General features: G+C 39.1%; 2 protein-coding genes across 3 annotated transcripts in view; one reads left to right on the forward strand and one right to left on the reverse strand.

The window, feature by feature from the left end:
* The window catches only part of NCKAP1L (NCK associated protein 1 like), a 78,248-nt gene extending 64,268 nt beyond the window's left edge, over positions 1–13,980 (reverse strand). Inside the window, exons 1-9 of the mRNA XM_053455956.1 lie at positions 13,737–13,980; positions 6,007–6,117; positions 5,335–5,427; positions 4,361–4,417; positions 4,102–4,244; positions 3,091–3,181; positions 2,639–2,776; positions 1,653–1,701; positions 703–859 (exon numbers count right to left, since the gene is read on the reverse strand). Coding sequence (XP_053311931.1) covers positions 703–859; positions 1,653–1,701; positions 2,639–2,776; positions 3,091–3,181; positions 4,102–4,244; positions 4,361–4,417; positions 5,335–5,427; positions 6,007–6,117; positions 13,737–13,838 — 941 coding nt within the window. The 5' untranslated portion in view covers positions 13,839–13,980. The remainder of the gene's footprint in view (positions 1–702; positions 860–1,652; positions 1,702–2,638; positions 2,777–3,090; positions 3,182–4,101; positions 4,245–4,360; positions 4,418–5,334; positions 5,428–6,006; positions 6,118–13,736) is intronic.
* Positions 13,981–18,487: 4,507 nt separating this feature from the next.
* On the forward strand, positions 18,488–23,987 carry LOC128475260 (protein D7-like). 2 transcript variants are annotated; one of them, XM_053457732.1, is made up of 7 exons: positions 18,488–18,587; positions 20,309–20,406; positions 20,963–21,089; positions 22,946–23,014; positions 23,135–23,216; positions 23,603–23,658; positions 23,881–23,987. In XM_053457732.1, the coding sequence occupies exons 2-6, from the start codon at positions 20,314–20,316 to the stop codon at positions 23,649–23,651; spliced, it is 420 nt and encodes a 139-aa protein (XP_053313707.1). In that variant the 5' UTR covers positions 18,488–18,587; positions 20,309–20,313; the 3' UTR covers positions 23,652–23,658; positions 23,881–23,987. The 2 variants fall into 2 exon arrangements, with proteins under 2 accessions (XP_053313707.1, XP_053313708.1); XM_053457733.1 differs by having other exon boundaries at positions 23,606–23,658.
* Positions 23,988–24,224: the final 237 nt, after the last annotated feature.

Here is a 24,224-nt window from a genome sequence, read left to right on the forward strand (position 1 = left end):
GTAGTCAAAAGGCATAATAGCATTTGTAGTGAGACTGTAATCATGTGTTGTGAATACGTCTATGTGTCGGTAAAATGATTCCGACTGAGATCTGCATTAAAAATTATGTTTTTTAATTGTTTAAAAAATCAATTAATTGAAAGTTTAACAACCTATTCAAGTTAGACAGTGCCAACATCTGTCTTTTACATGAAATACTCTCTTTAGTGCACCTACCAAAGAAAAACAAGATGTACTTGAGATAGTGATTTAAACTACATGTGTAGTCTAGTATGTATGAGAAAAGTGATTGGCAAATGTGAAGATCAAATCATATCCTTGGCTAAAGGTTTTCTTGTCCTTGGCTAAAGTTCTTCTTGTTCATGCAGAATGTACACTACTCAATGCATGAATTTATTTTGAGATTATGGGAGCTTGCACATACAGTATGTGACCTTCTCACTCTCCAGCATAACTATAAATTGGCAAACATCAGATTTAAGCATATGCACACAAAATAATGTATCAATTAATAGATATATTTGCGTGTCTTTAGAGTGAGAGTTGCCATGACAGGGACTAAATGTAACACAATTTTATTTAAAAATTTAAAAAGAAACAATGTAAAACGTTCATAAGATAATTAAGTAGATTTTAGAGGATAATAAAGATGTAGTTTGAATGTTTCGGTGATGTGATGGCAAGCAGTAGATACCAGCTCACCCTTTCAAGCTACCAAAGAAATCTTCTGTAACGCGATGAACGAGCAGAATATCATCACGGATTAGGGTGATACAATAGGTACCCTGAAGGGCCACTTTCCACAATTCCAAACTGGAGGGAACTGTGTTCAGCACACTGTGTGACAACAGGAAACCAACTGGAATACAAAAAAAACAGGCAAAGACTCATTTTACAGTGTGGTCCAACAATAAGTGTCCTTGAATTGTGATTACCCAAGGGCAAACTACCCAGAGCTCTCCTTCTTTTGGAGGGAGACTTCATAAGTCTCTGTACATAGGGCCAGGACTAGCCAAAAATAGTCTAGATTAGGAGGTGGAGTGGGCATGGCAGAGAGAGGTAGCCCGAAAAAACAAAAAGCGGAAGGTCACCCAGAGACTCCAGCTAAAACCCGCTGAGTTCCCAGGTATGATAAACATTAATTTGTTTCCCTTATAACAATGCCACACCTCATTGTAAACGATTGTAGACATTTTTCTATTGTTTATTGCCAATTAAGATAATTACACTGGCCAGCTCCATCCTGATACCCAATGAAGCCACGATTAAAAAAAAGAATCAAGTCGCATAGCATTCTATACTGTTCAGACCATACTTGGGTGTCTGCAATGGGCATAAGGTTGAATTGCTTATTACTATCTCCTGGAATTTTCTCCACAACAGTCATGGCCGCACAGGGCCATGTGGAGAAACTTGGAGCAGTCTGGTGTCACATAACTACATTACATCCCATTACAAAAAAAAAAAACAGAACAAGACCGGCACTTGCTTCCAAATATGCATATCCCCCTCAAATGCACAAATTTTCTAGTTCGAGCCTGGCCATAAATATTATTCAGGTGCCTAAACATGTACAGTTGTATTCATTTTAATAAAGCTTAATACTAGAATTATCTGGTTACCAAAATTATTCACTCAAAAGATTTACTTACTCAAAATCCATTTTTCCATGGTCTCAACAGAAAGATATTCACACGTCATCTAAAGAAAAAACAGGAATGCATTTGTCACGTTACGCAGTGGTATATTAATAACGAACTGCCGCATCTGAAATTGCATCTAACACACCATTTTAACTTTAGGTTACCATCATTAACTTTTTTTACATTACTCAAATTAATACCGGTATTATCTCTGGCAGCAAGATGATGGCTCCTACATACAGCACAACATAATATAACAGTTTATCGTTCCTTAAGACAATACAGAAAAGAACAATTTAAAATGTTGCATATACATCTATGAATTAGGAATAATCTCAAATATTAGTTTAATTTGTTCCAAAATAAATTTCTTGTAAAAGGTCATGATAAAAAAAATAATTCCAATTTAATTTATATTTTCCCATTCCATCAATATGGATGTAGTTTATGAAGAATGGGCAACAGATTTCAGAGCGTACTTGCATCAGCAGGTTAGGCACCTAACATATAGGTTACCAAAATGGCTACATAGAACAGTTAGCTGGTGGCTTGATAAGGCACCTTAAGATTGTCTAAGGCACAAGGAATCCTAGGTTGGGCTCTCTGTATTAGGCATGCACATTCTAAAATATTACATTTAAATATGAAACTAGCTTATACAATCAAAAGAAAATAAGAAAGTTACATAGGTTGAAGTCCTTTAAGATGAGTCCTAAACTGATTTTAAAATACACAGCACAGTATATCTCCAGAATCTAGTACAACTTCAAATTACCACTTTATCAATAAGTACCTGCCATTAACCTGGTTCCCTATCACATTACATTACCAGCTGAATCTAAAGGTCTAGAACTACCTCAGGAATGATAACTTAAGAATATGAGAGATGTCAGTAATTTGCCTAGGGGCAATTTCTGAGTTTTGTACCATAAATAATAAAAGTTGTTTTCCTAGCATGATTTGATTACGGTTGAAAAATGTGATTTGATTCTTACCGTGTCAGAACTAGACGGGGTTATCATAGCTGCAGGGTTGCTGAGGAGGCTTAGTAACTGAGCACCCCTCCATTGATCAGCAGGCTGCGTTCTCCGGCAGAACAGAAAGTGCAGGGACATCAGAGCGTCATTAACTGTCTGAAAGAACAATTAACCTTTTATCGCAAATAGCAGGCTGAAGCCTGAAGGGTACCTTCAGCTAAGGAAATGGATTGCAATAGCCTTAGGACATCATTCTCCATATAAGTCGCTAGAACAACATGTATAGAATACGATGAGCAGCCACTTGGGCTTTCTAGACTGCAGAGGTTGCTTCTTCAAAGGTCTTGAAAATCTATGTGACTCTAGATCTTACTCTGACAGTGGAGCCGACATATTTATTTGATATTGGGAAATTGGGTATTTTGTTGTGTTTTCCCTACTGGTTAAACGTTGGATTGCTTTGATCTCACCTTGGTATGTGGGCCAAATTCTTCGCTTAGCTTTTTCAATGGATTGTCATATTCCAGTAGCATCTGCGCCAGACGTGCATAGGCTGGATCACTGCAGAGCAAATGTTTTAACAGAACAAAACTTGTGTGAGCGATATTTAATGTTATTTGAATAACACATATTACTCACTGTACTAACCAGCAGTAAATATGGAGGTTTGTAAATGAAATGGTGGACTTCCACAGCCTACTTTGGTCAACTGGGGCCCACACCTCCAGTAGGTAATCTTGGCTTGGCCATATTGGGATTGTTTAGAGGCCTTTGGTTAGAGTTCTCTTGATGCCTTTTTTAAATTCCCACATGTACTCTAGTCTAGCATTTCTAATGCAATGTGTATTCTCACTCTCAAAGCACAACAGGTCCATTGTTTCCACACATCAAAACTGACAGATACCCTGAGTTTGAGTGATTGAAGAAGGCAGTGATACAATCACTATCGGGGCAGTGCCAGGGGCTACTAAAAAATAACCTGCTAAAAAATATGCATTGACCTCCCCACCTATTACATTTTGTCAATGTGAAAGGGATTCTCCTGCCATCATATGCACTTTAATGCTTCAGGCAGCAAATCAGTGTTGAGAATAGCAGGAGCACGGAAGAGGGGGGCTGCAGCTCTGTAGTTGCGGCTTCTCCCTTAGGCACGTTTTTTTAATTTTTGTTGGCAAAACATTTTCAATTATGCATCCTAAAGTCAGAAAGTATTTTGACATACATTATTTTTTCGAATACCTCCTTGGGAAATTATACCGCCCCCCTTAAGAAATAATTACCTACAAATTGCAAATGTAATAGAATTCTTTTTTACTATTTTTTTTTTCATTTGCTTTGACGTGTGAATAAGGAAAATGGATTTAGCGTTATTGGTCCAAAAGAAGATGAGGTTTTCAGTCAATCCCTGAATGACCTCAGAGCGCATTTCTGCAGACGGAATAAAAACCTGAAGAAGAGACCTCTGATGTCCGTGAACATACCTCTGACCTTGCAGCATTTCATAAGCACAATTATGGAGCGCTATGAGTGTCTTTCTGTCTTCAATACGGGACATTAACAAAATGACAGAGAAATATGTAACAATGAGATCCAGGTAGTTCTTTGTAAAGTTGTAGTTGATATTCTGAAATACAGTCAGTAGACATCCATCATTTTACATACTAAAATACCTCAATACTCCATTTTATACAAAAGTTCAGTAACACTTTTCAAACATTATAGTTTTGCACTTTTACTTACAATGTGGAAGTAGCATTGACAGGCATCAATCGTATTCAGCAACTCATACACATGGTCCTAACAAAAAAGGAAGCCAGAATTTAGCATATTAAAGGGAATGCCAGCTCACGTTGGTTTCTCTTGAGATATACCTTGATCTAGATTATAAAATATTAATGAAGCTTGGTCTTTGAGTATAATTATGCCTGAAATATAATAAGTACCTATTCGTTAACTTTTTGACTGACCCACATTCACCCTAAAACAAAAAACCTTTAAATTAAACCAGAATTGCATATAAGGTAAGCATCTTCTTCAGCACAAAATATATATACACTGATGTAACTAGCCTAGTAGGTCAACTTCAACAACCAAGCTTGGACTAAGCAGAATGACTAGTATTCATCAAAACGTGAGTTGAACATTTAACTCAATTACTTTGCTGAGCATTATGGAGGAATACAAAGGTGAGCTTCTTCTGCAACAAGTGTTGGCCCTATGTACTGTAAATCACAGTCAAATCAGAGAAATGACTTCCTAGAAACATCCACATCTAAGCAGACCTCCACATAGTAACTACTCCAGCTGAGATCTCTGATGTCCCCATCCGGCCACATAGAGCAGCTGTGCACCAGGAATCCTGATGGCCCAACGGGATTATTTGCCCAGCAGTCCCTGCTCCCCTGTGCTTGGCACCCTAGAATAAGGCATTCCCCATGGAAATAGTAGACCACTCCAGTTAGTTTACATAATACAGGGATTAAATGTTGCTATAGGCATCTGTACCGCAGTCCTTAACGAGGTACTTTAGTATTCAAATGAATACCTGGTATTGGTGACAGCAACAATTGCCTTGAAACTAAACCAGCCCACGTCTGGATGGAGTGTGATGACTTGCAATGATTAAAAAACATATATACCGGTAATTATATTATACAATAATAATAATAACAAAATAATACATGTGACGAAAACAATGGCAGCAATTCATTTACCCGAAATTCCATCACATCCACAAATGATAGATAGTAGCTGCTTAGAAATTTTACAATTTCTGTCTTCTCTTTGTGCACTGGGCCCAGGTGTTGCTGTATTTGGAAAAATATACAGATTTAACTTTATCTCTCACATTATATTGGTTATTAATGATAATTAGAGAAAGTATAGAAACATTTAGCTCTTTTTTTCTTATTTATGAATTTCAAATACATTTTAGACAAAAAATGTTAAAAGTATTGTCGAGTTTAGGCATATTTACTCATATTCAAATGAAATATAATAAAAAATAGTCCCACAGTCATCTCGTTCTCTATACCTTGTGTCTCTCTATCCCCTCATTCAAGATTGCAAGCTTGTGAGAAGGGCCCTCTTTACCTAAAGTATTAGTTTGTCAATTCCAGTCTTGTCATGCCATTTGAATGCATGTATTGTAAGAAGGGCTGTGTAAGTTGTTTGTGTTATATAAATAAAAGATAATATTCTGATTCGAGAGCATGAGGCTTTATTAGCAGTCCCAGTAAAATGGTAAAATGAGATTTATCCATCCTTGGCACAACACATTTATTTCATGGCACATAAACTAGACTGGTACTTATTTGGGGGGCTATATGGTTTTGGGGTGAGGTCCTTGTTTTGTGTTTACAGTGACAGGTTCTTGTGTGTCTTACCGTGCTACTTCGCACATCAATGTTTGGAAACTTCTTGTTAATATACTTGATTGATGATTCCATTGTCTTTTCTGTGAAAAAGGGGGGCTTTGTCTTGACATCTGAACATGTCTGTGAAAAGCATGAGAAGGAAGAAACTAGTGATTAATTCTTATCTTTTGACATGATTGGAGTAGATATATCACCATAAATGTACTGCACAATTTAGAAGTATATTCCCAATCTGAGTGCACATAAAATATAGTGGTTGTGGGTGCAAAACGGGCTATGTATTATTCACTCAATCATAACCCTGTTGTGATGCCTACATGAAAAAAGGACATTTGTGGAGATGAGGAGGCATTTAGCCTGGACAATGTGTAGTTGATTGAAGACAAATAAATGGCTGAAGTGGACATGTGGGACCCACTAATGAAAAGTTGAAAAGCGTCTGTAAAGGACCTCTGTCAGTCCTTTACTGTCAGTTATTTTAGGCTGCAAAGCATTAAAATTGCACTCACACAAATACAAAATGGAATCAGAGTCATCTTGCTTGCTTTAAATCATATAAAGTATTTTTCTATATATATTGAGAGCAAAGAAGCTTTGATGAAAATCAAGGTCAAGGGTAAACACTAGATTTTTTTAAAAAAATTTCCTTAGACCGGAGCGTCTCTAAACTGTGAATAATGGAAATAAATACTGTGCAAATATGCTATGAAGTTTATAATTACAATGAATAATATCCATACTTCTGATTGGAGGATTTTAATCAATAGGTGGAGATTATGGTAATTAGCACAGTCTTTAAACGTTTATGCTTAGACAAAGCTGTAGCCGTGGAAAAAATAATTGATTCTGGGCTTCTGAGATTCTGGACCATATTTTTACTCTCATAATTATTATATGTTTTCCCTAAAAAAAATGCATAACTTTGCATTTGTCAATATTAATTTCAATTTACACTTGACTGCCCAATCATTCCTGTTGAGACTATATCACCTTCACCTTACCTAACTTGGTGTCATCTGGAAACTTTGATGCATGGCTTTCAATGACCGCTGCAAGATCATTAATAAAGATCATTAATAAAGACATTAAATAGTAGGGGGCCTAGGACAGAACCCAGAGGAACTCCACTTACCACTTGTGTCCAGTTAGAGAATATACCGTATTGGCTCGGATATAGGCCGCCCCCGTATATAGGCCGCACCCTAAAAGTTTGGTGCTTTTTTAAAGAAAAAGTTTTTTTTTTTCTTTAAAAAAGCACCAAAAAAAACATGCTGCCACTCTGTCCCCCCCCCCCCGAGATACGCTGCCGCTGTCCTCCCTCCCCGCTATACGCTGCCGCTGTCCTCCCTCCCCGAGATACGCTGCCGCTGTCCTCCCTCCCCGAGTTACGCTGCCGCTGTCCTCCCTCCCCGCGATACGCTGCCGCTGTCCTCCCTCCCCGAGATACGCTGCCGCTGTCCTCCTCTGCCCCCCCTCCTCGACTTACCGGAGCAGACTCCCGGGTGTCTTGCGGGGCCGGCGAGGGACATCTACGCAATACGCGTATTGCGTAGATGTCTCCCGCCGGCCCCGCAAGACACCCGGGAGTCTGCTCCGGTAAGTCGGGGGTGGGCAGAGGTAAAACGCTTAGATAACCTCCCGTGCCGGCACCCCCCCCGTGGGAAGTGCTGGCAGGGGAGGCTGTCTGAGCGTATCGGGGAGTAGGATGCAGGTCCCCTGCACCGCTGCGGGGGATCTGTATCTTAACCCCGCTGCCTGCCCGGCGCCCGGGACATGCAGTCCCGGGCTAGACCCCGAATATAGGCCGCACCCCCACTTTAAAAACTTAAAGTGGGGGAAAAAAGTGCGGCCTATATTCGAGCCAATACGGTACATTAATAACAACTCCCTGAACTTTATCTTTAAGCCAGTTCAGGTGGAAGCAGTATTGCCTAAGATAGCACACCTATCTGTAGGTTGTCTGTATATGGATTAATGGAGGTTGCTATTGGAATCGCTATTAATCAATCGTTTAATTGATTAAATGATTTTATTTAATTATTATTATTTAATAATGATTTATGAAATTCTCATACACTTCTGTATTTTATGAATCCCATCTATGTAGTGATAGTATTAATGGGCTTTGTGCTAGTGCAAAAGGGCCAGTAAAAATCTAAAACACTTTAAATAAATAAGTAATATGGTTACATATGGCAAAATTATACCATAAAATACAATCTAGACAATAAAATACATATTTCCACAATTATGACACTCTTGTACCTCTAGTGCATCAGATTTTGTAGGTTTCAGCTTTGATACCGCTCATCATCTTAACTGAGAGTCATGGGAACTGTAGGCCACAAACAATCCTACATACTATATATACTATATTATCTGTACGTACAGTCTAATGGAATTGTATAGAATTGTAAAATCTAATATTTAGATAAACTTTAGAGGCATTATTGAGCGGAAGAGAGGAGTGAGATCTGGGTTGAGAGAAGGCACCTTTACTAGTTGTTTGTTTACTCCTGAAATTGAATATGTCTGAATTTGAATAACTGAGTTGCATTAATAAATATATTATTTTGAATGATTCCCTTGAAAATGAAATGAGCATGACTTTGGATTATAAAGCACAGCTGGGATTTGGTTGTTGTCTGTTAAATAGCTCAGGAACTATTCAATGATCCACAGGGGAGATCTTCAGATGTTACATTAGGAAGCAGAGTTCTGGAGATCTTTATTATTTTCAAGTGTACTAAAGACAGAAAATGCATATAAAGAAGCCACTTTCGGTTCAAATGGACCGTACGATGTAACAAACAACCCGTTAAAGTGTTGTTTATGGCAATTTGTAACAACATGTGAGACTGAATAAAAACTTTTAATGCTGTCATGATCAAGAGTTTTCCCACCCAAGTAAGAAAGCTTTTTGACATTTTTACTACATTGCTGTGAAAAAGTATTTGCCCCCCCTTCCAGATTTCTTCTTTTTTTGCATATTTGTCACACAGATTTTTCAGATTGTCAAATTAATTTTAATATTAGGCAAAGAGTAAACCTGAGTAAACACAAAATGCAGTTTCTAAATGATGATTTCATGTTTAGAAGGAAAAAAGCTATCCATCCATACCTGGAAAAAGCAATTGCCCCCTTAGTAACTAAATCAACCAATTAACCAAATTTAATTGGGTTTAATTTCAGCACACACATCCTGGCATGATTACTGCCAGCACTGTTGAATCTAAACATCAATTTAGTGGAATCTGTCCGACACCTATCCGCTGGTCTGCCGCTAGGGTCGGCCTCCTGTCGATGTCATGAGGTTGACCTCCATCCTGTGTCCCATGCCGTCTGGTGGATCCCCCCACAGCAGCATCCTCCAACATGTCACACTCCTTTTGTGCTCCGGATCCTGCTCTCTCCACCTATAGTGGCCAGCTGTGGCCTCGCCTGCAGCCACACAACACACAAGATTCCTGAACGGAAGACCCAAAGAGGGGCACAACCATTTATTAGGCTTAGGGGCAATTACTTTTTCACATGGGTGATACAGGTTTTGAATACCTTTTTACCTTCAATAAATAAAATGATCATTTAAATGCTGCATTTTGTGTTTACTCACGTTGTCTTAATTAGATGATCCTAAACATTTAAATGTGACAAACAAGCAAACATAGAAGAAACCAGGAAGGGGGAAATACTTTTTCACAGCACTGCATAGGTTTGTTTAATCTCTACTCCCCTTGTTATTTCTAGTGTACCCACACAATTTATACTCTTTCCTCAAGGGCAAATAGATCTTTTGATACATGTAAAGTCAATGATTTAATATGAGTAATATGAGTGATAGGGAGTAAGAGTTGAGTGAAGTGTTCTGTGTAATAGGTGTGATGGGTGTTATTTGTGTGATAGGTGTGATGGGTGTGATAGGTCCCTTTAAACTAGAATACCTTAAAGGTAATGCCCTTTGTGTGATGTCAGAGATGGGCAGACTAAGCAGTGAAGACAGACAGGATTAAAAGTCCCAACTGAAATGTTTTTAACAATAAAATGCAGCAATACAGCAGTATGTTATTTAAAAAAAGAGAAAATTAAAAAATAAAAATCTTATTTAAGTTGCATATCATAGTGGTACACAATAATATAAAAATCTGAGAAAGTTGAGGGGAAAATAGTGTGTAATAGTAATTTAAAAGTTAAAAAATGAGTAGCAGGAATTTGATCAGCTTTTGCGAGTATCACGACTCACTTTTGTAGACAGTACTAGTATGATGTTATAGTGACATGAAGTCTAAAGCAATACTATAAATAATCCAAAGTCAAATGTAAGGCAATGTATGAGAAAGTATCAGGAAAGAAATAGACTGATAAGATACGGGTCACAGTACTCTAAAGGTGACAATAAATTCATTAGCTTAGTGCGAGAAGAATGTGGGAGGAAAGGAGAGGGTGACAGATAAATAGCATAGTTACCAGGAAAGAAAACGTATGTTCAGAATTAAATGTAGGAAATCATTATGGTTTTGCCAAATGTTTTTTCCCATTGGGTTGAAATTGCTAATCATCTTGACTTAAACTGTCTGACTTTGGATGTCTGAAATTTCTGTTGAGTTTTAATGTTGTGGATAACAAATTTTTCTGTCTGAAATGATAGCCAACTGGAAAAAGATTTTTTGTTGCGTTTCACATTTGAGCACATTTATAAATTCAGCTTTCAGTTTAGTTTATGTAACATTCTGTTTCACAATCAGATCATTGTATTATATGCACATTTGCAAATGTATGTATTGTGTATTCCTGCTTTACACAGTTCACAGAGAGGCCGGTTCAGTGACTGTTTTTTATTTACAATAAGCCACTAACTATGCTATTTATCTATGACCCCCTCCTGCTACCACATTTCTTCTCACACTTCCCTAATAAATTGAAAGCCACCTAAGATTACCATGACCTGTATTTATTAGTCTGTTCCTCATCACTGCCACTAGTGTCTGAGCTCTTCTGAATTAATCTGTTTAGTATTGATAAAACATGTTGATATGATCAAAAGGTTTGTACCTTGTTAGCCTTGGAAAAACAGGAGAAAAGTATAGTTAAGATGATACCATTTATTGCCTAATTTAGAGCTTAATTGCAAGCTTTCAAGACCAAGTTGTTAGGTTCCTTCCTCAATAATGAAGCTAAAACAGAATTTCCTAAACACAAAAGCACAATTCACACATTAACAAAAAGGTAAAATAAACACAGAAGTATTGGGGGAATTTCCTCAGCAGTAAATTAGCTGGACTAACAGAGATCTCATAGATAGACACAGATAAGTCAGAGCATCTTAGATTAGTTTACTCCCTGGTTAGAGAGGCCATAAAACCATTTGATGCAAGCCAGATCTATGAAAGTGTCAAATGTTAGAAGGAATACATAGTTACATAGGCTGAAAAAGGACATGGGTCCATCAAGTTCAGCCTACATGTTTGTGAGAGGATTTTTAATTTGTAAGGTTGTATCGGGAAATGAATTCTCTGTCTCTATTGAGGCCAGTGAGTGGGGCATTAAACCGTTATGTCAGTTTGGGTGAGGAGAGGTGGACAACTTCAGGACAGGAAATTGATCAGATAATGCTAGCTCTGCCACATGCTGCCACTGATTTCAGCGATAACTATGATAAAGTTCATTTTATACAAACTATCTCAATCTCAACAGTTACTCTGATTGACATACAAAAAGTATAAGCTACAGATGATTTACAAGAAACAAAAACTGTCTGCGCTTCTTACCCTAATAAAGTTGGCAACAAATATATAAACATAATATAAATGAGAGGTTTTGGTTATATGAATTGGCCAAAGCATAATTAAGCTCACCCGCCACGTCAAGGCACACTCTCAATAGGGTGAGAACCTACTCTCACCTCCTACATAGTGGGCACACAAAGCAGTTTATACTGCTACCAAAACCTTATTAATGTGTTGGGGGAGGTGCAATTACCTCTCATTTATATTATGTTTATATATTTGTTGCCAACTTTATTAGGGTAAGAAGCGCAGACAGTTTTTGTTTCTTGTATACATTGTACAGCCAATACACTGTTTCTTGCAGCATGTTTACACCTGTTTGGTAGGCCTCGTATTACACATTTGTATTATTTGAGCCTGAGACTAGCTTAGCGCACCGACACTTTTTCTTTTCCCTGTTTACAGATGATTTACGTTTACTAAAGGCTCTGACAGAAAAAGTTTTACTTTAAGCCTACACACATAACTGTATCCCTTGCAGTTTGCAGATAGCTCTAACATGTTTTCTCTAATCTTAACCAAACAGGACTCAGGGCTTCCTCTTAAAATTAGAAATCAACTGACAGGAAGTTTGTTTTTTGCAACAAGGAGACACCCATTTTTTGTGAAAGAAACACCAAAGATACGAATAACTAATGTTCAGCTTCATAGACATAGAGGAACTTAAAACAAACCAATGTGATCACTATATAATCAGAATCAGTATATTATTGAGGAACTGAAATATCTTGCTAAGCAACATTGTCTTCTTTCTTTTCCATACCATAAAACAGATTGGTTTATGTACAGCTTTCAAATGCATGACATGTATTGTGAAGTCCCTGGTATAGGCATAAAGCTAACCAAGATTAAGATGAGACCGAGGATTAAGACCTGAGTTTTACATCATGAAAAACGGGCAGACTGCATGGTCTGTATGTGCCTTGAATTCCTTAAATTGAAATTTCAAGAAAATGTTTTTTGGTAACCAGAAGCAAATGTTTGTACACCAGTATATGGGCGGTATACATAAGATGAAAATACATATTATTTAACATTTAATTACAGAACTACAGTATCTACACAAGGGCAGTAATTCAAACTCATCCAATCAATTGTGACCACATACAGAATATGTACCAAGTAAGAGTGAGGACAGGTAGACTCACTTGTAGCCAAGGTGATGACCATGACAGGACACCCTGCCTCAACAAGCTATCTGTGATGCCATCTGCAACACTTTAAAAAGTATGAAAAGTGATACTTTTCAGAACCCCTTATGAAAAAATGCACTTTGTGTACATGGATTTAAGAATCATATATACGGTAATATAACCATAACAATTCTTTAAACCAAAGATACAAGATTACATCTAACTTCCCCATCACATATGTGTGTGTATACATATATATATATATATATATATATATATATATATATTGTATTTACATAATAAATATGCACTACATAGGCAGGAGGACATAAAGGCCATCAGCAAAATTAATCTAATCTGATATGGAGGTCTGGCTTAACATAAAAAGATTAGCAAATAAGCTTGGCAATAAATGGGGAACAACATTAATATTGTTGGAGGATATGCATCATTTTGTAGCATTTCATTATTTTTTTAAAATTATGCTAGTAGTTAAACTTATGTAAAGCAGTTATTTGAAGAGTGTTTGAGATATTCAAAAACTATTCCTGCAAGGCGATCCCTGTTGTAGCCTATACCTCTTTAATGCTATGGCTTACATTTCCACAGCCTTTAGACCAACTTTTAATGGGGCCACATAAGGCAAGGCCCAAGACTAATATGTGTGCGTAAATGTGTAGAGACATAATGGCACATTTATTATGATACAGACTGCAAGATACACATACACACAGACCAACATACAATATATGTGTGCACAGTTTAGGTACATTTAATGTCGGTTAAAGTGAACAAATTCATGGATATCTGACAAGGACCTTACCTTTTTGATATTGTAAATACGGATCAGAACTCCTTTGCCTCTTTCATTTAGTATCGTGAGCTTTTCTGCCAGTTTATGTTGGTATGGTGATCCAAGAGCCATCTTGTTCCCTTGAAAAGTCTACTCCACAGTACATACACCTCAGTATCTAATGTCTACTGGTGCCACTAAACTCAGCTGAGTGGGAGAAGAAGCGGTGTTGCAGTGCAGTCAAGCCTCAACCTAGTATTCTGCCAATGGTCACTAGTGATTTGACATTGTGGAACTTAGTGAAACATCTGCTTCCTTTATAAAATACTCTTTTCGTGAGACATAGGCTTCCTCATTACCATAGAAACGCCCACAGAAGCATTTTCAAACGTACAGAGAAGAACAAAATATACATTTATAATGAAACACCACTTCCTCTTTCTGTCATGGGGAGTGCGGTTTCATTACGCACACACATAAAATGTCTAGGGGGGCTGATTTTAATTTAAACCTTTAAAGAAATGCTGTCACACAACATAGTATTTTCTTCTGTAAACATACCCTTTAAGGTCTGATCGATACCAGTGCCAGTTTGAATTTAAAGTTACCTTGACTTCTATGCAAAATGCTTGTATGACAGCACCCATTTCTCATAAAACATTTCTGTAGCTATTCTCACTGCTATGCTGTCAACAATGCAGTTGTTGGGTCTATCCATTAACCACCCCATGAAAACAATATGCATATTAAACTACATCCCCTGAAAGGAAAATAGCTGGGGGTGGGCAAATGCGTATTCTGCAGAATCCCTCCATTCAAATGCAATTGCAAGTAAGACATCACAGAAATGTAAAGGGACCACATAGATATCACATACATCAAAGTGCCGGGCCCAGAGGTTGGATGTCTGTTTGCGAGTGTAAGCCCAGGCAGCTGCATGCTATGGATTCTGTATCTGTGTTTATTGTTGCAGTAGAGGGATAAATGAAATGAAATCAGCCTTCTTGTGTAATATTTGATAATATCCTAAATCGGATTATACTGTAATAAAATTAATCAATTAGTATAGATTATTTTTGACAAAAATTTGTTTTAATTACCTTAATACTTTTCCCTTGTTTTGTAAGTTATATATCCATACACACATACGTTTGTGTATACACCGATCAGCCATAACATTATGACCACTGACAGGTGAACCGAATAACATTGACATCAAGGCGCTTGTCAGAGGGTGGGATATATTAGGCAGCAAGTGAACATATCGTCCTCAAAGTTGATGTGTTAGAAGCAGGAAAAATGGGCAAGCGTAAGGATCTGACAAGGGCCAAATTGTGATGGTGGACGACTGGGTCAGAGCATCACCAACAATGCAGCTCTTGTGGGGTGCTCCCGGTCTGCAGTGGTCAGCACCAAATATGAGTACCAGTATCAAAAGTGGTCCAAAGAAGGAAAACTGGTGAACCGGCGACAGGGTCCTGGGCGGCAAGGGCTCATTTATTCACATGGTGACAGAAGGCTGGCCCATGTGGTCAAATGCAACAGATGAGCTACTGTACCTCAATTTCCTGAAAAAGTTAATGCTGGTTCTGATAGAACGTTGTCAGAACACACTGTGCATCGCAGTTTGTTGCGTATGGAAATGCCTTTTAATATAAACAAGCACTTTTACAATGAATCTACCAGTGAGGCACTGCTATGATAGCTCGTACTGACAGAGGAGAGACCACGCTGTCAGCAGACAGGCTCCTCTAATGAAGTGCTCCTCTAGCACCTGTCTAGGACCAGACCTGCAGGGATGAAAGACAAAAAAGTATCATTCAAATGGGCTTAGTCATCTTTATTATGCTGAATTACAGCAGCACTGGATATAGCATACACAAATAATACAAATCTTTTTGCTTCCACTGCCAGGTTCCCTGGGTTTCTGAAACAGTCCTGTGGCAAACCCTGGCCCACCTTGATATCAATCCAACCATTTCTCTTGCACTCACTGGATGCTGCTGGGTTCCTGCTTGTAATCTGGTGCACTCCAAACCTGCCTTTCTTGGACTTGCTGGGTTCTGCATTTCATGGGATCCTTCCTTCTGCTCCAACTTTTGCAGCAGTTTCTTTATAACTGCCACTGCATGTGTTTGCTACTACAGCAGATGAAGGTTTTAACACCTGATATGCCAAATCATATAAAATAATGTAAATGGTTATTTCGTACACTCATGGGTACACACCAGCGGTTGACAAAAACCAGCGTATATCATTATTGGCTGTGGCTTACCTGTTATGCTCCCGTGGTAATGTATGGCACATGACAAGCTGGTGGTCAGAATCCTAACACAGCAGCCAAATGTCAGTTGACTCATCAGCTATACAGCCAACTGGCAACAATGTTACATTAATGTAAAGAAGTGGTTACAAAACCTCCTGCATCTGGTAAGTGTAATTAAAAATAACAACTCCAACAGAACTACAGTAAAGGTACCTTTTGAAAATTGTCTACAGCCACCAGTGTGAGTGTGTGCAGCTGCATGAACCTAACCAGTGACTGTTACATGGTCACCGTAACAGGCTGGGTACCCCTGCTGGAGGGCTGAGGAATCAGCAGTCAATACCCTCATACGGATAGCTCCTGCTATCCACGGATCAGTCAGACCACAATTCATGCAGTGAAACAAGAACCAGCTTTATTACAAACACACAGAACTTATATAGAGCCGTAATGCTATCAACATTTCTCTACGAGACGTTGTCAATGTACACAGAACCCAACCCCAAATCCCATCAGCTCGGGGAGTACACAGGCAATGGATAAGGTGAGGGGATACAATGGTTTTTCCCCCGCCTGTGTTATCCCCCCTGTAGTGCGGGTGCCGTCTGGGCAAACAGGGCTGTGCTGGCCGATTAAGAGCTCCAGCCAGGTTACATGATTGTCCCTTTAAAGGGCTGGAGCTGCAGCCACATTCAGTCCGGCTATAACTTAAAAACTTCCTATAAAATATTACAGGCCATGGGATCAGAAACAGGACACAGACATGCTCAATGAGCCGGCTAAACCGCACACGAATCCCCAACAAAGACCTCCAAAACACCCTCACACAACGAAACACTGTGCAAACTGTCCCCAGACAAACTGACCCAGAGTTCCACGAAAATGTTTGTGTCTGCCCGGGGACAGGAGGTCCGGGGCAACTCCAGTTAACCTGGCCCTGTCTCAGTGACACAGGGAGATCTTTAGGGAGAGGATATTCATTGTTCTTATAGAAGTGGTAGTGAGGAAACCTTCTACAAGGATTACCATGGGGTCTACTTAAGATCAGAGCACCGCGCACATATTTTACACTCATTTGATCAAACTTTTTGCTTCCAAAGTGTGATATTACCATTATTATGGAAATTTACGACTTTACTTCTTTTATTTCTTAAATTCTCAACAATAGTTCAAAGTCCTGACAGCTCTGGGATCTACCCACTGAAGTGAGTGAGTTGCATGAGAGAGCATTTCAATATTCACTAAGGTTAACCTAACTGCCAACCCTCTGTTACAGCTTAGATGCTGTAGAGGGTCTAATGCAGGTTGGAACATTGTTCCAGTTTTTTGGGTTGGGGTTTTTGGTTTTTTTGGTTATTATTTTTCTCTCTCTCTGGTATTATGAGGTTTAATATTTTGATGTTTTTGATTTTTGTCCCAAAAAGCTTATGTGACATCATATACATCAGTGGTAGGCACCAACATTGCTCATGGTGGACATTTACTTCACAAACTTTGCCACAGCCCATCTGTGATCTTTTTTCTATGTTGGCCTAATGAATTGTATCATATTTGACTAAAGGCTATTTTCAAGTAGAAAGGGTATTTTTTATTAAAAATACCCTTAACGTACCCCTACCCAATTTAAGGCTTGCCACCAAATATACCTCCTCTTTGTGTGCAGTACAGCAGGGAACTCAACAATACTTTACCCCAATCAGGGCAAACCTGAAAACAAGGGACCTAAGAGGCTTCACTAACAATACCTGCTTCATACTAAACCTAATGAAACGGACATCTTCGAAAAAATTTAGTAAAGAAAGACGAGGGCAACGTAGCCAGGCCCATGTACAATGTATTGCACAGAAACTTTTTGTTGGGGCCATTTTGTGACCAGCTGTAGTATTGTACACACGCATCCATATTTCCTCATCTTAACACCATGTCACCCAACCATGCCTGCTTGGCTTCCAAATCCTTTTTTCACCATTTTTTTTTTTTTTTTTTTTTTACAAATTTGAAATTTAGATTTTCCAATTAAAGATTTTACCACTCTATACCAAATCCATTAACCACTAGCTCACTCAAAGTACTGCAATGATACAATTCAAATGGTCTTCTAAATCATATGTGTGAAGGTGCGACCTCTGTAAACTTTGCTTATCCTTGATATGGGTATAAGTTAATTTCTATGCACTACTTCTCCATGAAGGTTTAGAATACCGTAATACTAATTTCAAGCTTTCGGTCTCAGCAGTACTCTTAACCCTTTGTGTGACATGAGCCTACACAACAACCACAGTACAAAATTAACCCCATACAATATGAACGTGTATCCAGTTCCTCTCCACGCAGATACACAAATGAGTATATTTGCAAGACTCACCCGAACATTGTCTCTCATCCATTATTTCTGAGTCTATACGGAACAGCTGAATACACCACTACTATAGGAAAACTATGGACGGGTAGGTTTAATCAGTGGTTTACGGTAAAACAAAAAAAAAAAAAGTTTCCGGACCAATGAAAGGGTTCGCAGCGGCGCACATGACAGCTATTTAAATACCCCTTATGGCGCGGTGGGAGAAAAGTTTTCTTCCCGTGATCAGGATTTTATCGTGCGTCCACCATTGAAGGTAAGCAGACGACCCCCCTCCCTCGTAATTCCGTATATGGGTAGAATGTATAAAGGATCACGGGTTTGCCGGTATCACGTGGTTCTGATCAGGAATGGGTTGCTTATGGCTGATGTGACTTCACGTGGAAGTTTTGTTGTGTGTATGAAGGATACGCTGTTACAAAGCGGTCCGGTCCTGGGATCCACAGTGTTACCATAGTCTACGAACCTGCATACAGAACGTGTCTGTCCCAACCGAGGTTAATGTAGCCCGATGTTCTGGCCGTGCCCACCAAACCGGAGCGCGGACCTCCTGCTTAGGCGGGCGGCGTGTTTTGGTCACGTCTGGGAAGATGTAAGAACGTCGGTATTAAGATCCGCTGCCTTTAGGGCAGAAAGAGAACTGCTATCATTAAAAGGATCTAACGGGAGTGCATTGCTGATGCTCTTATTTATAAAACTTAATGGTTTACTACTTGGTCCCGCTATATTCCCATAAAACAAATCCTGTCCGTGATACAGAGTAATCGTTTGGTGGGCATCATATATATATATATATATACCGTAATTACTTCACTCTGGGATGCTTTGTAATCATTTTATTTATTAAGGGAATTAATACTGCTTTTGCATCCAGCAAACCCCCAGATCAGTGTAAGCGGTGTATGGGAAGCAGGATCTTTCTCAAAACATATTTGTCCCTAATTAGGGATGAATAACGCCACTGAGGAGATCTTATTCAAATAGGCTACATGTTAAACTCCTATAAATTCACATGAAAGTATTAATGCATTTTGGCTGTTTCATGCATTCGTACCAATTTCTGATAAGGAGTGCCCCGATGAAACAAAACATCAAACTTTGTAAGGATTTCTGGGAATGCTTGACAGTTAATTAGAAGATATGTTTTCTTGGAGCTTAACAAAATGTGACTGGTGGTTTGACAATGTTACCAGAAAATGGTAAAGTGGAGACGGGTACTGCATTTTAACCACAAATTATCGCTTACTGCTAATTCTGCCTTCGTGTCCTGTTTGGAACGTTGTTGAAGCCGGTCAATGCAGTTTACCCCATCAGGGTTTTTTTTTCTTTTTTTCTCTCTAGACACCCCAGAGTATTTCAAACGCTATTATTGTAACTCTTTGCATGCGCTAATTCTACCACCAGTCTGTCAGACGCACACACACAAGGTATGAGTTTATAGCTCCTGGTATGTTAAAACGTCCCAATGTGCTCAGAAACATCACCTGAGCATAGTGATACCACCCATGCATGGGGTTGTTTGGGATGGTGATAGGCCAGTACCTGTATTCAACCTACAGGGGCAGCCCAGAGTTCTCTGGGGGGTCAGGAGAGACCCTGTTGGAAGCTTGTTCAGTTTTTTTTTTTGTTTTTTTTTTTTGTTTCCGGGCATTTCAGTCACACAGATTAAGCGCTTTTAAATCTGGTGTCTGTTGCCATGCAATATATGGTTGATGTCTGTGGAGGGGCCACACTGGGCTCCTGCTGTTGATCTTGCACAGACATAACAGGCTAGAGAAGGGGGGGGGTATTAAATATAACTCGTAGATAGGGCTAGGGGTAAGGACAGGTTGCACAAAGACCTAGGGGGAGAGTGCAGGGGGCACACAATTTATATATATAAAAAAAAAACTCTTGAAATGTTACCTAAACAAAACTGATGTGCAAAAGTGTACATGAAACTATCCATACATATCACTGAAAATCTGTTTGTCGCAGTTTCTATGGATTCAGAAGGCCTTCTCCAGTGTCCTTATGACAAGAATCACATGATTCGGCCCTGCAGGTTCCCTTATCACCTTGTGAAATGCAGAGAGGTGAGTGCATTTTTTCATTTGCAACTTAGAGTGTTTTTTTTAGGTTTGTTAAAATCGTTTTACAAAGGCTCCAGGAAAACAGTCTTTGGGGGCAATATATCAAGGTAAAGTGACAAGTGTTTTACCTAGTTACAGAATATGGGCTACCAGAACACTAAGATAATAGCCAAATTGTGACTGATAATGAGAATGTCATGCTGTTCAGCCAGGCATAGGCACAGCCTAATGCCATTAGGATGCTGGGTAAGCATTTTGTAACTCTTTGCCCACCATCCATAACATCACTCAAACACCATATACCAACCCTCACTCTACCACCTCAGGCACCCTCAAACATCACACACTCTCCTTCTGCAGAGCCTGCTCACTGTGAGCTGCTGTTCTACTACCATGGGACCCAGCTTGGCACCTCTTTTACAAGGGTGGCTGGGTGCTGTGCAGCCACCCCAGTGGGTATCATTGATGTTGTAGCTCAATTGGAGTGCTATCTGCTGGCTTACTTTGCTCTAAAATGTTAGTTCTACACTTAAATTTTTGTCTTCTCCCAACCCTTTAGAATAATCCTTCAGTGGCCAAGGTGACTGCAACCTGCCCATACAATGCCCGTCACAGAGTACCTAAAAGGGAGCTTCAGCTGCATATGTCAACTTGTGAAAACAGAGTTTCCCTGGACAATCTTCCTGGTACAGTATCTAACAATCATGGGTTACAATACAACATTGTAGGCATCATCTCCAAAGTAAGCTGAAGGCAGCTGCTGCTTCTGGGCATGGTGTGTGAACCTCCATTAGTAAATCAATGGTGCCCATTTCCTTTTGGTCTCCATTTTCTGGCACTCTTGCAGGTTGGTACAAACTAGGCATCATTATGTGGTACCTGTGAGTTACCATTCTTTATATACACCCCAGATATATAAACTTCTCAAAGCATGGAGAATGCGCACATGTTTAGTAAAGTTGCGTGGCTTCATAGCAACTCCTCCCCACAGCAATCCTACAAAGCAAGTCTTTGGATTAAAGCAGGCTATATATCGAACCATTTCTGAACTAAATTTATCTTTGTGCTATCAGTATCTGCAGGCCTTATGGAGAGGGCATTTAAGCAGATGTGTAGGTGGTGGTGCTTACCTTCAATTTTGGATGTGGTTCTAGAGACCTTGCTGTCACGGTCAGGACTACTTGCCAAGCTGTGACTGTGTGGAGGGTGTGGGCATGAAGGGATTAATAGCACCAGGCCTCTGGATTTACTAACTTGACCCCTTAACAAGGCATAAATTACACCAAATTAACCCCCAAATCCTGCCTGTATCCCCCCAGGTAGTCTGCCACCACTCACGATTTTGATACCGGATTCGTGAGAAATCCGAATTAGAACGTCTATCTCTATATATCTATATATAATCGATCTCCTGTAGAACTCAATAACAACATGGTAACGTGTTATCCTCTTCGGGTTTGTGGATATCGTTACTAGAGCCCAAAGACAGACTTGGATTATGAATATTTTAATAACAAAAAGACAAAGATTACACAGTGCCAGAATTACAAAAAACAAGACATACAAAAGAAAAATAAAACAGCAAACAGTTCTTAAAAACAAAAGGGACTTAAACACAGGACCCTCACTCATGAGTTTCTCCAATAAGTAGGCCTGTGGGAACTCCTTAAGTCCAGATGGTTTCTTATGATGTTGTTCTGATCACAGAATATCGTGGAGTTCTGCTTTTCGGTCGCTGCACTGTCCCTAAATAAGACTCTGTTTCAAGAAAACACCCCTCTGACCACATGTCCAATTCTAAAAAGGTTTTGTACCGTGTTAGCCGTTGCGAAACAGGAGAAAAGTATAGTTAAAATGATACCATTTATTGGCTAACTGAGTTTAATTGCGAGCTTTCGAGACCAAGTTGTTAGGTCTCTTCCTCAGGCATTAATCGATTGTCCAATTATGACACCTTTTCCAAGAACTGGTTCCCATCTTTGATGTGCCAAAAAGTTATGGTGGGGTAAAGGTGATGGAAACCCCTCAACTTAAAATAGGAATGGAATTCCTATAACTCGGGGTCCTTATCTGTTAGGCCATGAATCACCACAGGGGTCCTTTGGGAAGATGACGCCTCTTGCCAGAACAGATACAGAGGGCATGCACAAAGAAGCACATTAACATCAACCTCAGATTAATTCATTGAATGCTTAAACAAATAAACTAACCACCTCTGCTGGGTTACCCTTCCATGCATCCACTACATTATGAGTTAATCATGACACTTGCTACTTTAAGGGACATCTGGTTGCTTCAACAGCCCCCCCTCCTTTCTGGATCAACATTAGATATGTTTGAAGCTGTCTTCTCCACAACAATTATACTGATAACAAACAAAGCTGTGATAACAGTTGTTTCTCTCAATACCCCAATGGTGAGAATAAAAATAATGCTACTGGATTATCCTGCTTTTGTATTTGCTAATACCCTTTAGCATTGACTGAACCCATCACGGAGGCTTGCCAAATGAGAGGTTCACTTATCTTTCTCTCCCCATTAGCAATGATGCAGCCTGAGGATGCAAGCTCGGCATGGCAGAGTCCTCCCTGTGAGGAAAACTGGGAAGAAGGTAAGAAACTGTTTCAATTACTGTTTAACTATATAAGTTCTTATTAAAATTAGATCTGACATGGCTTATTGGGTGTGGGATAAGGTAAACAAATTCATGTGTTGTCTCTGCCCTTTACAGAGGAGTCTTCTGAAGCTAAGACACCTTTTGTCTTAAATGGGTTTGGGAATGTCCAGCCTTATGACAAGTCTGAAAATAACAGGTAAGATTTCTTTTAGAAAGGTTCAGATTGTGGTTTCTACTCTTTGTAACGATTAATATCTTGGCCTATAGCGGTGAGCCTTGTTTTGGCCTCTGCCCGTTTCAGTTAATGGTATGCTGTAAGTTTAGGTGCAGTCTATGTACTAAGTGCATTTTTAAGAGCTGGGAGAAGGTGTTCTTGGAAAGTATAGTGTTGCAGATGTGTCTTTTTTGGTTTGTTTTTTTGTTTTATGGGGGGGGGGGGTCTGGGGATCTACACACTTGTACTTAACTTGTAGCCGGCTACACTGTTATGACGCAGACTGTGGATGGTGTCCCAATGTTTTTGGAAGGCTATCTTCTGTCAAGCCTCAGTACTATGTTGTAATTTTTATTGTATTTTTGCAGTAGACCTGAAGGTGTCCGGTCTTACAAGCCTCAACGACGTTTCAAGTAAACATGAGGTGAGTGTGAGTGAATGAGGGAGAATGCTGTGTGGATGATAGGTTGGCTATGGGGCAAGACTGACATAATCATGTGACTCTGCTATTAATATATACTTTAGACAAGTGCAATAAACTAACTGTAAATGGCTGCATCTCTGGAACAAAAATGTTGCAGTTGCTAAGCAATTTACGGGAATGTTTCAGTCTTTAAAACCAATAATGACTTTCTCTTATTCCTAGGATGTCGAAGCTCATCTGGAGCCTTATGTGGTGGACACAAACTGTTTTTAATAATATTTTAACATCATTTTTGAAAATCTTTTATAACTGATCCACTTCACCTGGAAGGTTTTAAAGTGTTTTGTTGTTTTTTATATAAACTATTAAAATTGAATTTTGCATATAAGACGTGTGGGGGTTTTTTTTTTTTTTTTTTTTTTTTTTTTTTTTTTTTTTTTTTTTTTTCCTTCTTCACATGAACATATTTAGAGTGAGAACACCTGTGTTTTGTTGAATGGAGTAAACCTTATCACTCTACCAATCAAGGGAATAATTCTACTGATGTACTTTTTGGATTAGAATTG

This window comes from Spea bombifrons, chromosome 2, assembly GCF_027358695.1.
Source record: "Spea bombifrons isolate aSpeBom1 chromosome 2, aSpeBom1.2.pri, whole genome shotgun sequence".
Lineage (NCBI taxonomy): Eukaryota > Metazoa > Chordata > Amphibia > Anura > Pelobatidae > Spea > Spea bombifrons.